At 27.0% G+C, this 18,501-nt stretch overlaps 1 protein-coding gene across 1 annotated transcript; it reads right to left on the minus strand.

The window, feature by feature from the left end:
- Positions 1–1,545: 1,545 nt before the first annotated feature.
- LOC113557366 (neprilysin-2-like) lies at positions 1,546–14,961 on the minus strand. Its single transcript, XM_026962839.1, has 11 exons — positions 14,846–14,961; positions 12,555–12,688; positions 10,785–10,907; positions 10,395–10,640; positions 10,076–10,290; positions 8,434–8,825; positions 7,576–7,878; positions 7,387–7,483; positions 7,090–7,258; positions 3,748–3,998; positions 1,546–2,001 (listed from the first exon to the last, which is right to left on the minus strand). The coding sequence occupies exons 1-11, from the start codon at positions 14,860–14,862 to the stop codon at positions 1,657–1,659; spliced, it is 2,292 nt and encodes a 763-aa protein (XP_026818640.1). The 5' UTR covers positions 14,863–14,961; the 3' UTR covers positions 1,546–1,656.
- Between the last annotated feature and the right edge of the window lie 3,540 nt (positions 14,962–18,501).

Below are 18,501 nucleotides of genomic sequence, written 5' to 3' on the forward strand. Positions count from 1 at the left end.
CAAGGGACGATGGCGTGACAACGCGATGGCGATGTCGATAATTGAAGAAATCCGAATAGCGAGACGTATCTCATAGCGAAGATAGTAAACCCCACTTACATTAAAATCCCCCCTGTACCCGCACGCCCATAATTGGGAGACGTTGCATCGTAACGTCTCTTTGATATAATATTATAATATAATATTTAGAATGACCCGCTCGGCTGTATTGCGGGCATCTAATCTATTTTAATAATTCTCAAAGACTATAACTGTACAACGAAAAACCAATTTTAACAAATATTAAAACGTATATCATTTTTATATTATAAATTACGTTAAAATTTGTAAATATTTTATAAAACAAAATTATTTGTCATGTGTTCTAATTTCTTAGTGGGTAGAGGTTGTCTCATTGTCTCCTATGGCACTTTGCCAGTTCGCCACTGATCATTAGCCTACACACTGTAAACCAACTCCATAATTTAAAAATATAATTTGAATATTTTTACCACTAGTCCAATATAAATCAATAAAAGCTATTTTCACAGTAGCAGCAGTGGAAAAATTTAAATTACGACAGTTTGACATAAAGATAGCATTTCTGTATGGAGATTTTCAGGAAAAAATATACATGTTACAACCAATGGGTTACAAGGACGGTTCAAATAAAGTATGTAAGCTTTAAGGAAGTTTATACGGACTGAAAAATGCTCCAAGATGTTGGAACAAATGATTCAAAAATTTTTCGAATAAATTTGGTTTACAATCTAATATTCTTGTGAAGCCGATGCATGCGTTTTTAAAACTCACGACGATCATATTATTCTTGTAATATTTGTAGATGATGGTTTATTTCAACTCCAGTACATTGTAGGATAGAGGACCAGATTGTCCAGATCAGATTGCAAACATCTTGACAAAGCCATTGGTAAAATATCGTTTCGAAAAATTGCGGTCAGCCTTAGGAGTGATAACAATTGAGAACATATTAATTGAAAGGTACAGGAAAGTGTATGGGTACTATACAATAAGTATGTACATTTTTCGGTTATCCAAATAGACTAAGTATTTTGCAATTGTCAATAGAAAAATTATTTCCACAGACTAATCGTTTTGAACTAAAATATCTATTTTCTGTAACGTAATCTACCAATATAAATATTTGCAGATAATTAAATGCTATTTTATGCTTATCAACAGCAAAAAGTCCGATGGCTGGTGTTTAGGACAGCCGAAGAAAGCTACTGGAGCCTTATATATATATAAATAGCATATAGCTACATATTTCATTGGATAAATTGTGTTAAGATTATTTATATTTGATATCATTATAAGTTTACCAAAAATTATTATAACTTTACAAATCATGAACAGTTTGTATAACAATAACATACTATTTTATTTTTTATATTTTTATTCTTCACTGCATTTGAAATAATTAAGTATATGAAAAATAAATTCACATGCCTTATGTTAAAATCATGTTGTAGATTGTTAGTAGTCATGCTATTTTTTAAAAACAATAATAAACTAATACAATATATAATAAATTTGTTATGCTTATTCGCTATACTAAAAGGAAAATAATTATAAGCCGTCATTGAAATTAACAACATTTAAATTGTTGTATACCTACAACTGATTGGCATTTTATATTATACATTCAGGGTGGTTTCACCACACCTGGCATTTATTGCTCGGGTTCATGTTGGAACCCAGATAACACTGGAAGTCATTGCTGAACTCTTTTTGATTAGAGAAGGAACCAATGATCCGGAAGTGATTGGGTGCATGTTCATTGGTCAAGATTGAATTTTTGAGTTCTTCCGGTCGATGCTTGGAGCACCAAATATTAGCGGCGCTCAACCAGAACAACTGATTCGGTGTATAGTTCTGGAGCCCGGGCAACCGCGGTTCGGCGTCCCATTGTACGCTGGCCCACGTAATGTACGCGTTATACGCCTGCTTAATACCACCATTGTCTGCGATATTCTCACCTTGTGTGTTATTTCCGTTTATCTGCAGAAAGTAAGTCATTAGGTTAGGTCGAAGGTATAGAATGGTAGAGGCGTTGATTTTTACGTTTGGGGGAGGGGCGGTTTAAATAAGGAATTATTGACAGCTATGATGAAAATTGTGAAAATAATAGATATTATAAAATATTTAAAATACACTTAATCGATGTTTTTGGTCTTTTGGAACATCAATTAATCCTAAACGACGTTCAATAGATCAGATATAAAAATGTATATTTTTCTGGCGTCGCTAATGTTCGAAAGATACTTATTGTGGCCATAATGTGGGCGCGTTTTTAATTTATTTGTAAAAAAGATTGTGAGATATCAAAAATTATTAATTACTTCGTGATGCTGTTCATAGACGCAACTAAAGGGGTGCTTAGAGGCGCTTCAGCTCTAAATTTCGCATCCCTCCCCCAGGTCAAAATCACTAAAACTTGAAAAATAATCGTCTATATGTTCCTACTCGTTATAATTATCTAACGTTTGTACATTTTTTTGAATAAAATATTTACCTTATAATAATATTATCTCTTATGTTCATGTGAAGTATTATACATATTGTATACTTTTAAATTTTTAATTTTTGAACAATAAAACAAACAGAATAAATAATTAGTCCTAGAAAGATAAAAATATTTATGACACTGGAGCCCCTTGTCAAAATTCATATTGTAAACTGAATGGAAATATTACAGCAAGACTTCGAGGTTTGTTATTTTGTAAAGTTTTTTAATAAACAAGTTTTAAATCGATATTAAATATTAAAAGAGATGTTTGAAATAAAATTACTTCTGCAAAAATACTGAAAAAGTATTCTACTCCACTAATAATCGTAAAATTATACTATGAAATACTACAATATTATTATAGATAATTCAATAATTGGTATAGTTAATATAAATATATAAGTTGAATTATGTAATGGCTGAAAATTCAAAATAATTTTTACGATTTATTACACATAAATTGTATAGGTAATTATTTTAGCAGGTCAACAAATAAAATATTTATTTTTTTAATCTGATTCATACATAGTACTGTATGACCTTAGTAGATATTCATGATACTATAATTTAATGAAAAAGTAGGTATATTTCTGTTTATATACATACTAAAATATTAGCATATGTATGTGTATGAGATGTATATAAAAATAAATATTTAAATGGGTGTGGGGTTACGTCCCGTAGTTCCTACCAGTTTTTGTGTCCTTAGAACCCCCAATATTTGGGTTCTAGTAGCATATGAATGCTACTTTTTATTGTTTGAATTTAAATTTAGAACTGCAAACTATATTAATAAAAACTCGACGCTTTTGTTGTTATATATTATACATGATATTTTAATATTTTATAATACACTAATGCCATGAACGGTATAATATAATAATAAAATGTATTAAAATGTTTGTAATTGATCATTAACACATTTGTTATAATTTGAAATTTTGAAATTATTAAAATATATAGTTTTTCTTTTACTCTGTCTCATAATTATTTCCGGATCAAAATCAACATAAATTTTTGATTAGTTTTTAAATTTTAGAATTCATAGTTAAAATTCATGTATAATATGCAATTAGTAATTGATTTTTCGGCGATTACTACAGTTATTAAAATGTAGAGATCTAGCCAACTAGGTTTTCAAAATTCAAGAAAAATTAAATTTTAATCAAACGATAAATTTTACTTCAAAATTAATTCAGAAAAAATGTCATAAAAGAAATTTATTTTATTACACACACCTTGAGACCAACTTCATGATCCGTGTAATTTCCATACTGTTTGATGATGCACATTGCCTTTTTCAAGAATTGTTCCTTTGTCTCCTTCGCCCACCAGTCCACTATATTTCCGTGTCCGTCGAACATTCTGCCTACGTTATCAAAACCATGGGTGATCTCGTGACCAATTACAAACCCAATGGCACCGTAATTCAAGTACCGAGGCCGATCACTAGATAAAAACTCACCTTGCAAGATAGCAGCGGGAATCACTGAAAAATTAAATGTTTTTTTATCATATTATTTACCTACAATTGACAATTGAAATAATACGTATATTTATGTATAACATAGATTATATAGATATAGTGATTCAAATTTATATATATATATATATGTATATAGTTCTCGGCTTTGTGAAAAATCTTTTTTTTAAATTATCAATCAGGTATATATCAGTTATCAGGTAAATAATCAGTAAATCGTCAACAGCTAGGTTTCTTGCTCCATGTTACTCGCTTATTTATAAACTTTGTTCTTATTACCGTCGTATGTGTTGTCATTTTTATGTTTGGTACTATTTTTAAAATTTTTAATAATCATTTATTTTATTACGCTTATATTGATTGTGCTTTAAAATAAATATGTTATGACGATATATATGAAGATGATGAATTAAAATACTCAATTTTTAATGTTTTTCTCCATTTTGGTAATACTACGTTAAGGAAATCGGCGTTTAGAAAAATGTCAAAAAATGCAAAACTAAAATGGTGTTGTATGAAATGTAATAACGCTGTTAATAATTCTAATTAAAAAAATGCCTAACAATATTACTATGGATAGTAATAAGGATCATCTTCTAACAAAGTAACAAATGAATTTTTCAGAAATCTCATTAAGTCAGTCAACTTTATGAGTGACAAGTTCGATCTATTTGGTAATCAAATTCAAGAACAAGTGAAATAAATAAAGAATATGAGGAAAAAAATAAAACATTAGAGGAGCAAATTCATAATCAGCCAAATGATCTTAATTTTTTACAAAAAAAGAATGAATAATTTAGAATAAAAAGCTCTAATGAAGATTGTAAGAAAACAGTAAAAATATTGTTACATCCATAAAATTGGAAATCGGTGTTGTAAATGCGTTTCGTGTTTACTAAAAACTCAATACAAGGCCAAGTAAAATTGTTGCAGAGTGAACTACGAAACAAAGCAAAAGATATATGATTGACCTCTCCAAGAAAACTAAGATAACAGGTGGTTAACATCTTAACAAAATTTAACAGAAATGTATTCTTCAAAACTAAAACTTTCATTCGTGAATCTGGCTATAGATATGTTTGGTTTAAAGATAGACATAATTTGTTTTTAATTAATATACACGTAGTCTATATAATATAATAATCTTATTTTTTGCAATGGGAAATATTTTGAAGAGATACTTGAATTATAACTAATAATTATGAATCGTTAAATTAATATGTATATTTATTATTTAAATAATAATATTTACAGCAACTACCTTAGTATAATACGTTGTAATATAAGGAGTGTAAATGCATACTTTGATAGGTTTCTTTTGTTTTTACAAAATGATGAACATTTTTAAGATATTGATGTAATATTCTTACTGAAATCTGGCATAATGTTATATTATAAAACTATTCAATAGATGACTATAGCCTTTTTTTTCATCCATAAAAAGAAACCAAAATTATAATATATTTATTCTGTCCAGTGCCGCAAAAACCGGGTGTGCAGAGCGTGCCGCGTACACAGACCCGTGGCTTACGTATATTTGGCGGGGGGGACCCGGGGCAAACACTATAAACGCATAATTAGATTACTCACAAAAACTTTTTAATATTTTTGTTTTTTTATTTCAAATGATACTATTAGTGATCTTAAAAAAACGACTATAAAAGATCTATCATTATTTATTTTGAACAATAATCTATCAACTATTTTTCCTGATGTATTTACAGATACAATGATATATTTTATTATTATGCAAGTCACTTCTGCTTTTGCTGAAAGGTCGTTTTCAAAACTAAAATTAATAAAAAATTATTTATGTTATACCATACCACAGCCCACACGATAGATTATCAAGCTTGTGCTTGGCTATATTAAATATTGAAATGCTCCAAACTGCTGAAATAGATGTAGACAATATAATAAATATTTTTGCAAACGCAAAAGCCAGAAAAATGAATTTTTTACATTAAGATGATGTTATATCTGCATGTGTTGTCTCTGTCTCATTAATGTAGATCATAATAAATTTGCGTTCAGCAGAACACATTTTGTGATGTAAGCTTTAATATTAGAATACATTTACCTATTATTAAATTTCAAGTTAAGAATATTATCTAGAAAATATCATATGTTTTATTGATATTATCATTTTAAAGTTAGTTATAGCTATTTAAAATATAACAACTTTAAAATATTCAATACCCATGCCCAAATTATTATAATTTTATGGTTCTTGATTTTAACAGCAATATTATTACAGGTAGGTCGATTATATAATAATTAATATTAAAGGCTTTTTATATAAATATATATTTTTAGAACTGAATAATAACGTGTTTTAATATTTCATCTGATTGTAAATTGTTGAACTGTTATCATGTATATTTGATTGCGCTTATATGTTGTTTACCTAATCTTAATTTATTTATGTTGAAACTTTGCTTTTTATTAAAATATAAACTTTTTCTTTATTTTCCTGTTTTAATACAACTATATAATTAAATAATGAATGTATTTAAATTTTTAAGAAATCACTTAATTGTATATTTTTATCTATGTAAATATCATAACTCTTTATCTCCAATACAAGCTTTTACCTTACAGAAGATAGGTAAATCAAAACTGTATTTATTTTAAATTTGTAAATATTTCTTTTTGATTTCTAATAAAAATAATAATAGTAATGTATAATTTAACATTTTTTTTTTTTTAAATAAAAATGCTCGCATTTAATAGTACAAACAATTGATTTTTAGATTTCAAGCCAAGCGATGAATGTATTTATTTTACAATGTGTTTTTGTTTTGTGTATATGTATGCACGATGAAAAGTTTAAAATTTTTTCAATTATTTTGTAGTCTGAAAGTCTTAAGTATATACCTATATACCTATATATAAGATTTGAAAATTTAATCATTTAGTGAATACAATTTTTTTTACAAAAACTTAATAGTAAAATAATTACTTATACAATTTTTTAATTGATAATTTAGTAATTTGCACACTCAACTTTAAGTTAAAAGTTAAAGATTTATCGGTATTAATTATACAATACGGTTTGACACTGAATAATTATTGTATAGATTGTAATATTACATACCGATACTATTTTCACTAGGATTATAAAATGCATTTATAATAGTTGATTGACTGTACTTCGTCCAATCTGAATTGTTAAGAGGTTGCCTTAACTCCATAATCATGCGGTCAGTAAAAAATTTAGTGACATTGAGTGATGATTCAAAATAATCTTTGTCATTGATTTCAAGCTGAGAAAAAATAATAATACACTATTATTAACCAAATGCTCACAAGACAATTTTTATAAGGTTGAATTCATATTATATCGTATAATAATTTCCTATGCACTTTAGTTTTGTCCTATATAATTAATTACATTTTTATAATACGCATTCAACTTGTTGTTGTCTAATAATTCATCGGCGTATGCAATGTGATAAGTCATTAACTTTGCTTTGTTTATTGCATTTTTCCTGTAATAAAAAAACAAAAATAATAATGTTGTCATAATTATTTTTATTGATAATAGAAAATGCGTATATGAATTAAAAGTCAAACTTTTTACTTTGTTTGATCATCCATCCAATCATTCGACGATAATAGTTTGTACAATTCTTCCTTCATTCTGTTTACTATTTCTTGAACGTTGTTTAGAGCGTTTTTATCGAAAACCCGCCTAACATACATCGAATCAATTGCCAATTGAAACATTTGTTTAACGTTTTTCAAGCATTCGTTCCACCTGGGTACGCTCCCAGAGTTACCATACAGCGAGGCGTAGTACTTACCCTGTCTTAATCGCAATTTTTTAGTCAACAAATCGACCGATGCCATTGTAGTTCTCCAAAACACGTAATTCGCTTGGACCCTGACGACAAAATCAAATTAAATTTAACTGCGTTTTTAAGGGGCTTATATTGATAATCTTAATGATATTTTGAAAAAATATTAATCATCAGCAGTTACTGATTTTATTATAAAATCGTATATGAAAACCGAGGATAATATTATGGACAAAACGGCACATGTGTGTTTTTGAATAAAATAATAATTAGTACTTTTATACTATGCTTATTATATTCAAAAATTATTTTTTTTTACTTTTTCTAAATAGTTGTAACTTTTTATTATTTTATATAGGTAGTATTATGTTTATATACAAAGATTAGAATTCGTAAAAAATAATAAAAACAGAATTCCGTCTGCAATAGAACGAGTAATCACTTTTCTCCGTGTGTTTTTACACCAAGCATTTAGTGATACAACGTCTTCTGTAAATTAATTTAATATTATACTGTACAATAATAACAAAAATATATAACACGATTATGAAGATAAAATAAATAAAAGTCAATTTTTAATCTTCATGAACACGGCCGTGCAACCTCAAGCCATACGCGTTATTTTTAATAATATTATCTACCTTTTGGGCGTATTGCTGAGTAGGGTTTCAAGGTTCGACAAGTATTTTGGTGATCGTACAATTATAATATCATCCTGTTGTATGGTCAATGGGCTTAAAAGTTTGTTCATGTACTCTTGCCACGGTATGCTCGGGAACTTTTGTTGTAGATCAGCGATATTCATCGGGTTATTCATACTTTCGCTGTCCTTGCGCTCGGCCAGTGTCATCGATATCTTGGCCAAACTTATCTCAAAGTCCAATGACTCTTTCAGCTCCTTGGCAGCACTCTGACGGTCAGCGCCAAACAACACTGCTATGTCCACCATGTACCTGTAGTACGCGTCTACAAGTTTGTTGTCGGTGCCATTGATCAAGTATTGCGAGTTAAGTCCCAGCACCGGTTCATCCAGCTGAAATATGATTTGGGCGCAAGTTAATTATACACATAAAACGCATTATTATGGTTCAGACAACAGTACATTTTTTCGGTTGTATGATAAACTCTACTGTTTTTTAAAACTAGTTAACTCTCCTGGAAGATGGCAATGTCTTTTGGTTCAACATTTTATGTTTAACTGAAGCCTGAAGGAATTATTATATAATTATTACTACATTGCAGAGACTGTGATTATTTTTATAAATGCAATTTTTGTAAAAATTCACGTATCGTAATTAAATGCTGTATTTTGACATAAATGTTTTTAGTACCTTAGTACCTATGTAATGATGTATCAACGAATTCAAATTTAACTCATTTATATTATAGTAACTTACTCTACAACGACAAATTGCTCTGCATACTTAACACCTATACAAAGCTGCCGAGCGGTTACTTATTTTTCCCCTTATAAATTGTTTATTAATTATTTATAATATTATTTGATATAATCATGACTTTATGTAATGTATAATATATAGCTACCTACCTAGATATATTATATTATTATACATCAAATAATGTTTAAATCGCATAGATATTTATAACATTTTTCATTTAATTTGTTATGACTTCAGACTTATTTATATAATATATATATATATTATGTATACAGAGTGATTATTTTATCGAAAAACATTCATTATTTCAAAATATAAAAGTTTCTGAAAATATTTTTTTACATTATATTTAGTTGAAATAAAACAAAATTTTTTAATATTTTAACTTTTTTTAAATGACAACATACATTTTTAATTTTATATTCTGAAGCATTATTTTTTCGAAGTATTTCAAATTGAAATTTTCAATAGATACATACAAATTGAAATTTGGACGAGTAGTTTATGAGTTATAAGTATTTAAAGTTTAGGTAAGTTGAAAAGAGTGGTAAGGGGATATCTATATAATTTGTATGTATCAGAATAGAAATGATAAGTAAAACTATAAATCCTCTCTTCTTAACAAATACAAATTTCAAGTAATAAAATGTGCGTTTAAATGCACTCTTGCGTCTTTTTTCTAAAAAAAAAAAAAAAAATCGAAGAGAGCAAGCTACCTTTCCTCTCAGTGTGGACAATGATAGACTGTATAAAAATAGTGTTTGCATTAACCTATTGTTATTCAACACACATTTTGTCATAACAATAGTATATTATTATTTATTATAATATATTACAATTATAATTTTTTTTGTTGAATATTATATTATTTAGATCTGCTTACGGAAATAGAGTTTATCGTGTTGTTTTTTGGATTTGAAGTGATGATGAATGTAATTAAGAATACGTTGGAATAGCCCGCCAAAGTAAATGATTTATATATGCTTTTCTCCCACGTGAACTTTGTGTCGTCCCATTCCTCTTTGTCCAATACCGGCCATCCGCCTAAGCTTCTCAATATTGCCTTGAATGGTTCCAAGCCTTTTTCTTCGATTTTTTCTTTTAACATAAAATGTATTAAGTGTATAGCGATTATATGAAAATATAATATATGTTAGGTGACTGTATAATATAAACTATTATCAATTTGTCAATCATTATACCAATGTCCATGCACGATTTAAATAGTAACTTCATCATTCTAAAAGGTTTTTGTTCATCCGATTGAATGGGTTCAGTGAGAAGACTTAACAGCTCATTCGAAACTTTTTCATGAATTTTGCTGAATGAAGTCACAGCGTTACTGCCATCGTTGATAATGGTATTTTTTATAAAATTACCACATGCGAACTGATAGAAATCATCACACGGATCTACTGAAGGATCCATATTGTTGATTATAGAAGCCGCTATAATATCATACAATTTTAAAATCATATAAATTATACAGAAATATATAATTTACCAACTAAACAATAAAAACATTGTATTACATTTTTTTTATAAATTAATATAATTATAATCGAATACTATATTAAACGAATGATGCCTACCAGTATTCACACAACTGGCTGTATGACAAATCGGGATTTGATTTTCGTTTTTTTCATTCTGGAACAAACTTCTTGAATTGCGAATCAAACCATGTTTTTCAGCTGATATCGATGGGATATTCTCTATGGAAGTATAAAATCGATTGAAAATTGTAATCGCATAACCGAATTAAATTAAATTATCATTATACTAACCTAATTAATAATGTGTACTTAGTACCTATAAATAGTATAATATTATGAAAGTGCAACGTGAAACGCATAATTATAATTTATGATAGCTATAATTAAGCTGGATACCTAGTCGACTTAATGTTGTAAATAATTTATGTACCGATCATATTTATAAATTATTACATAATATATTTGCTAAATAAAATTGCCGTTATTATAGTTACCATATAATTTATATATTAAATAAATTGTTATTTTTAATAACAATATATAATATATAATTAGTAATTACTATTTACATTACTATTTACTACCATAGTATTATACATAATTTAATTTTGATAATTATTATATTATGGTTACGATAAACTGCGTATGCATCGCGTATTAAGAAAGATATTATTATCATTTAACTGGCTCTCACTTCGATATCATTTTAAATTATTTAGTTAAAGAAATTTAACAACAAACACGTAAATATACACGTGTAGATTCACTCCTACATAGACTTTAATACATATTATCATAATATATTATTTATTAGGTACAGAGATGAGAGAAGTGTACAATGAGATATATTTAAGATGAATAGATGAAATAATACATTAAAAACTAGCAAAACAAGTACCCTCCTAATCATTATTCTTTAAATTTAGTAAATTATAATTTACTTTAAAATTGAGTATTTTTTTTAAATTTTTAATATAGAAACTGAACAGTATAAATAATAAATATAAGAATATTCTGAAAATACTTTAATAAAACATGACGTGTATTGTGTAAAGTTAAACATGATATTTTGGTATTTCACGAAAATTATTAATAATTAATAGATATTAAAATATTGTATAGGTGCGTGAATGCGTGATCGTTTTAAAAACAATAATGATACCTATTATATTTACACGAGCCACGAAGTATATATCATAATATAACATACATTTTCTAGTTTTCGTTTTCGTGTTTTTAAATTTGTTTTACGTTTTGCACCTCTTATCAGTAGCGTATATAGAGGGGCCCATAGTGAAATTTCAGATTCAATCAAAACATTTTATTATGCATTTTGCTTAATTTACTATGTGTATAATGTAATAATAAATATGAATTTATAAATTAAAATTCCTCTATTTGTATTATTTATGTCATAATTACCGCCCGACCTCCCAAAAAATATTCCAGTTATATATGCAGCCAAATAGTGAAAATAATTTCTATATACGTCACTACCTCTTATATATTATTATACATTATATTCAATAAAATATTGATTTATACACATTTTCTCGATACCGATTTCCGACTGCGTATTGTGTAATTTGTAATGTAAATGTACAAAGCGTGTGTCTGGAGGATTTAAAATGAATAGTTATATAATATATGGATACACTATAAAATTACGTTTTAATTAATTTTAATATGTTGCAGATATTTCCTGTATACCAGATTTTTCGTAATTAGTCATATAGTTTTACTAGATACTATTATATTTTATATGCTTATACTTACTTGTACATGTATTTTATTGTTGTTACCAATAGTGCTCGTTATTTTATTTTTGTGCTTAATTATTTATACATAAAACATTTTTTGTCTTACCTGCATTGCAGCTATGATTCAAGTATAATGTGGATAGAGCTAGAGCCAGAAACGAGGACGCTAATAGCATTCCGCCGGCAACGACGGTCATATTTCGTTCCAAGTTCGTATTTCTTCTCCACCCTGTCTGGTTTCTGAAACGGAGAAAAAACCAATTACAATTTTGAGGTATTAAAATGAAAAAATAAAAATGTATATAGGTGTGTTTGAGCAAAATTTATATCTAGACGTATATACTGTTAAAAATCGTAAGCCAGTGACTATGTAATGCATAGTCCAGTAAAGATAATTATTTACTATACACAGGTGGTACATGCTATCAGTGGCGTAGCCAGGATTTGTCTTGGGGAGGAGGCTGATCAATTTTTACACATTGGTGGTTTACCTAGGTTCTTCCATAAGTGTAACATGCAGAATAAATGAAGAATAAAAAAATTAACAATATTTAATAACTATTTCACATTTTTGAATAATTTTATTAATAAATGACATAATATTAGAATGACACTTATTAACAGGGCTCGGGACTTATATCACTTAAAATCATTAAAATAAGCGCTTAAAAACATCATTATAAGCACTCAAATAAGCATTTAAAAAACTTAAATTTGAGCAAAAATATTTAATCAAAAAATAAAAATTTGTTTTTTTACATGATAAAGTAGGTACTAAACATAATTTGTAACTGTGCTAAAAATAATATAATTAAAGATTACAAATAACATTGAAACAAAATGATTAGGAAAAGTTTCTAACTAAAGAATCAAAAAAAAAAAAAAACCAACTTCACTTTCGAGACATTTCGCCTTATTGTTTTTAAAGAAAATTTTCTGAAAAAAACTATAAAAACTGTAGAAAAACTGGTCAAAAATACAAAAATATTCAGAAAAATTGGAAATAAGCATCTTTTTAAAAAATCGACGAAAAAAAACACTTTCAAATTTCATTATTGAACATGTTGTAACATGGCATACACTTCCATAGCACACTGCTACATTTTAAGTTAATCCATAAAAATAAGCAAATTTTTTAAGTCCCGAGCCCTAGTGATGACCATCACCGTTTGAACATAATCCATCGGCTCCCGTTTTACAAAAAGGTTAATTCCCAAAAAGCTCCAGTATTTTACAACACAAATTCCTTTTCATTTCATACAGACTTAGGACTGTTACAAAAGAGGAGTGGTTAAAAATGTGTTGGTTAACACTAAGTAAATTATAAAAACCGTACCCATTAGAATATGTAGAACACTCATTATTTTATACAAAGTATCAAAATTTCAAGAAATCATTGAATGTGATAATTACTTAAAAGGTAAATAATTAAATTTTAATGAAGCAATGGAATCTGTTCTAAATATATAATAATATATTTTTTTTAAGTGTTGTTCACGATGTAGACAAAGACTATTCTATATTACTCAAAGGTATACTTGTAAATTGTAATATTAAAACTAAAATTTTAATTACTCATTATTTTCACAATTTTCATGACTTATGAATTTCCTTGAAATATTAAATTATTTACTTAAAATGCTTATAAAAAAATTGTAACCATATTTTCAATCATTTTTATTTCTTGGCTTCTTGAAATAACTTACAAGAAATTATACATTAAGAGTACATACAAAAAAATGTTATCGTACTCGTACACATCGATAAATGTTAGGTATCCACACGATTAATATTTTTGAATTACAAAAAAATAATTAAAGTTTGTATTTACTTGAATTTTAAATGTTCCTAAGAAGTAATTGTAATTACTATTTTTATATTTTTTTGTTTTCAGTAGGATCTACTTATGTGGATTTTATTACATTTTCGATCTTTAATTATAAAAAAGACAAATTTTTATTACATAATGTCAAAATACGTGTATTGTATTTCGTCAAAATTTTAACTTCAAATACATATAAAATTCTAATATAGAAATTTGTTGAAAATTTCAAGTATTTATGGTGTTAATCGTTTTTGAATTACAACAAAATCGATTTATAGCCGAAAACCAAGACCAATTGTCAAAAACTTCCTGTTTTAACTTCAATTTCCCCCCTCCCCCGTTATTTTGAAAATTACGGGGAATTATCTATTTTAACTTTGTAAAAGTACCAACTGAATATTGACTGGAACTGAGTCGTATTTCTATCAGAAATCATCACCCTAGAAGAATCTAAATCAACTTATAAATGTAATAAAGTTTGAGTTCTAGTTATAATGATATATATATATCATATATTTATAATCACCCACTTAAAAATTAGGTACTATTCATTATAAATATGATAAATTTACTTGATCAATATGGTCATTTCGAAGAGCTGGCGGTGTTTCCCTGTCGTCGCGTCGCTATAATACTCGTATACTGTCGGTCACTGTATATAATATAGGGATATAATTTTATACTGTCTGCAACAGTGCAGCATATACGGCCAAGAGATTTCGCGCAACCTAACGATAATAAAATACATATTAAATACATTTAAAAATTTTTAACATTTGACATCATTACACTAATAACAAAATGTAAAAATGTTATGAAAATAAAGAAAAAGTAACTCCAGCGGTTATGATGCTGAGAGTTATCTTTACTTGAATAAATAAAATAAAAATTCAAATAACGCTGCAACGGCGTGCCGCGATCTTTGTTCGTAGTCCCGTAATAGTGTATTACATTACTAGGGAACGGATTTAAATGCTAATTGCATTTTTTTCTGAATGTCCGAAAACATTACTTTTCCAGTTCAAAGTTAATTTCATACATCAAGGTATTAAAAAATGTAACTTTTATTTTGCATATTTTGCATTTGTTGACATTTTTATGTTATTAAGTCTTTTTTATTTTTATTTTTAGGAATTGATAAAATTCAATAACATTTAAGCATCACTTGATAATACAGTGCTATTTTGAAACACAAGGTAAAAGTATAACGAATGTATTTATCTAAAATGTATATTAATTTTTTGGAACAAATTTTCAGAGTAAAAAGAAGATAGGAGAACTAGAAAATGACGAAAATGATACGAATTTTCAATAGGTTACCGAAAATAAAAATTTATATAATTAAACAAATTTTTTCAAATGTCAAAAATCATTTAATCGTGTTTTTTAAAGTGATTTTTCTTGTTTTTAGAGCATTTAAATCCGTTACCTTTACGCGTACTCAATGGATATAGTACATTAATACGCGTATTATTATTTATTTAAAAAAAAAAAATTGTCACACGTCGAAAACAACGACAACAAAGAGAGGTATGTACCGTCTACGAAAAATATTTTTACAATAATATTATACATTACAAAATATAGTCGCTATTGGCATACCGGAAGGCGGTGTATCGATGCCGGAGCGCGCGGTGGCTGTTGATGCTGCGTGATATCAATAGGTATACGTCTTGTTAAACTGGTAGTGCGTCCGACGGCTGGAGTGACGAGTGTAAAGGAGACTTGAGCGGCTTCGAGTCTGCACTAAAGCATTGAAGTCGAGAGGCGCGGACGAATAGTTATATAGGAACTACATCGGAATCGAAATTCCTAGAAACGGAATTCCGCTAATCGTTTTTTATAAACTTATTATTATTGCAGTATCCGATATCGTTATTATTGCATCGCAGGCGTGCACAGATTTACCCGATTTCATTAATTAAATATTTATCAAAAATACGATTGCGCATTACATTTAAGTTTTTTATTATAAAAACGACCATTAGCAAGCAAAATGATTACATTTCCGTGAAACGTTTTATTGCTATTCGATTTGAAACAGCGAAAAACTCACGTAGGTACCGATATTGATAACGTATTATATTATATTGTAATATAATATATGGCCCTATTACCTAGCCATAATGGGCACCTCCTATACGCACGTATTTGTATACGCTACAATTATAGCGATAAACATTAAATGTATGTAAATATATTTATTGTATAACAATTACAATACCTAATAAAAATAACTGTTCGGTTTAAAGGCAATGCTTTTAATTACATTTTATTAGTTGCATATATACTATTGCAATAACAATATTATTTTATTGTTTTAATACCTAAACTTGTTAATTTCAGTGAGTATAGTTTATAACCGACGGGAGTTGCTAAATGTTAGGAAACTAATTGATAAGAACTCTAAACGCATGGAAAATAGAATAAAAGAATGCTAATGTTTATGAAAATAATTGTTTGGAAAATGAAAATATAGTAACATAGAAAAAAACAGATTTGTTAGAAAATAAATGATTGGATACCTAAAACCATGGAAAATATTTTATCCAGAATATAACAACAATGAAAATAAAGAATCAGAAATCTAAAATCATGGAAATCCGTAAATCATAAATATAATTACATGGAATACAGATTTTCTTGAAAACAATTTCCAGAAAAATAAAGAATCAGAAATCTAAAATCACGGAAATTATATTCCAAGAAATTAACTTTCCTACAAATATATAGCACTAGTGATAACTAATAGCAGTTAATATAAAACAAATATTGTAAAAAAAGGATATACACTTATTTACATAAAAAAAAGGTTACACATTATAGGTAACCCTATGGTTAGGTTTGACGAATAATTCTCCTAAAATTTAATCTAAATTGCGTCAATGTAATTACAATAATAGTTATTCTAATTAAATTTGATACATAGTCAATTTAATTTACTAATAACTAGATGTTCGCCTGGTCACAAATCCGTAACGTGTACTTTTGAATGAGAATAAGAAAATTTATTTTATTTTAAGATTGTATACGCTAACGCCAGTTTTGTATAAATTTATATATTTTTTCGTATAACAAACAATAAAGTATGTACAAAATAGTTAAAAAAAAAAACATAAGGAAATTTTTTCAGATTAAAAGAGATCCAAGTTGAAGTTTAGCTTATGAAAATTATTTTAATCACTTTTATTTAAATTTAATTAATTTAATCAAATATTATTTAAAATTTATACTAAGTTTATTAAAAATAAAAACAATTTAGCTGTATTTTTTTAGTGCATTATTTAGAACTGTTAAGGCATTAAAACATTTTTTTAAGGGCATATTTTAAGGTATAGGGCATTACATTTGCAGCCCTACTAATAGCTATAGGGCTATAGGGCTCGGAAGTTGATGCATTTTGCATTTTTTTTGGAACTTTTTGGATGATGCTCTCCTAGTCATAAATTTGTTTCATTAGCATTAGTTATTTTTACTGATTTCACATTAGTTCACTTCTTATTAACTTACTTAAAACTAAAATAACCACGTACTAAGAACATCTGTTAGTGCTCGTCTATGTCATTTTTTAACTAATTACTAATTTGTAAGCTTTGATAAATGTTTATAGAATTTTATAGTTAAATGGATTGCGATTTTTAAAAAAATGTATTTTTATTAATTAAAAATAAATATTTGAATTTTTTAAGTCATTTTTTAATGTTATTAAGGTCATCAACCTCCGAGCCCTACTAATGAACTATATATTTATAATATTATATATATTTAATTTACTAAATTCACTATATGTACTTAATTCATTTCAATTGAACATCAATAATATTAGAATATTAGAATTAAAATGTATTAACTTTATTAAATCGTCTTTAATTCAATTTATTTAATATTTTTAAAAATAATCTCCACTATTTAGAGGTCAGCATATTTTTTTTTAAAGTATTTTATGATATACCTAAGTATTACGATTTTATTTCTATACTTTTAACATTTTTTAATAATTTGATATGAAATTAAATTTTAAAATATGAGTTTTCCTCGTTTTTAGCTTTCCATATTTTTAGCTAATCCAAAATTTTAGTTTTCTTCATTTTAGCATTCATTTATAAATATTTTCTAACTAATTATTTTCCATAAAATTAGTAACCCAATTTTTTTTTCCTTAATATTATTTACTATGAAATTATTTTCAATTAATTTATATTCAATTGCAATTATATTTCCTTTAAGG

This window comes from Rhopalosiphum maidis, chromosome 3 (genome assembly GCF_003676215.2).
Source record: "Rhopalosiphum maidis isolate BTI-1 chromosome 3, ASM367621v3, whole genome shotgun sequence".
Lineage (NCBI taxonomy): Eukaryota > Metazoa > Arthropoda > Insecta > Hemiptera > Aphididae > Rhopalosiphum > Rhopalosiphum maidis.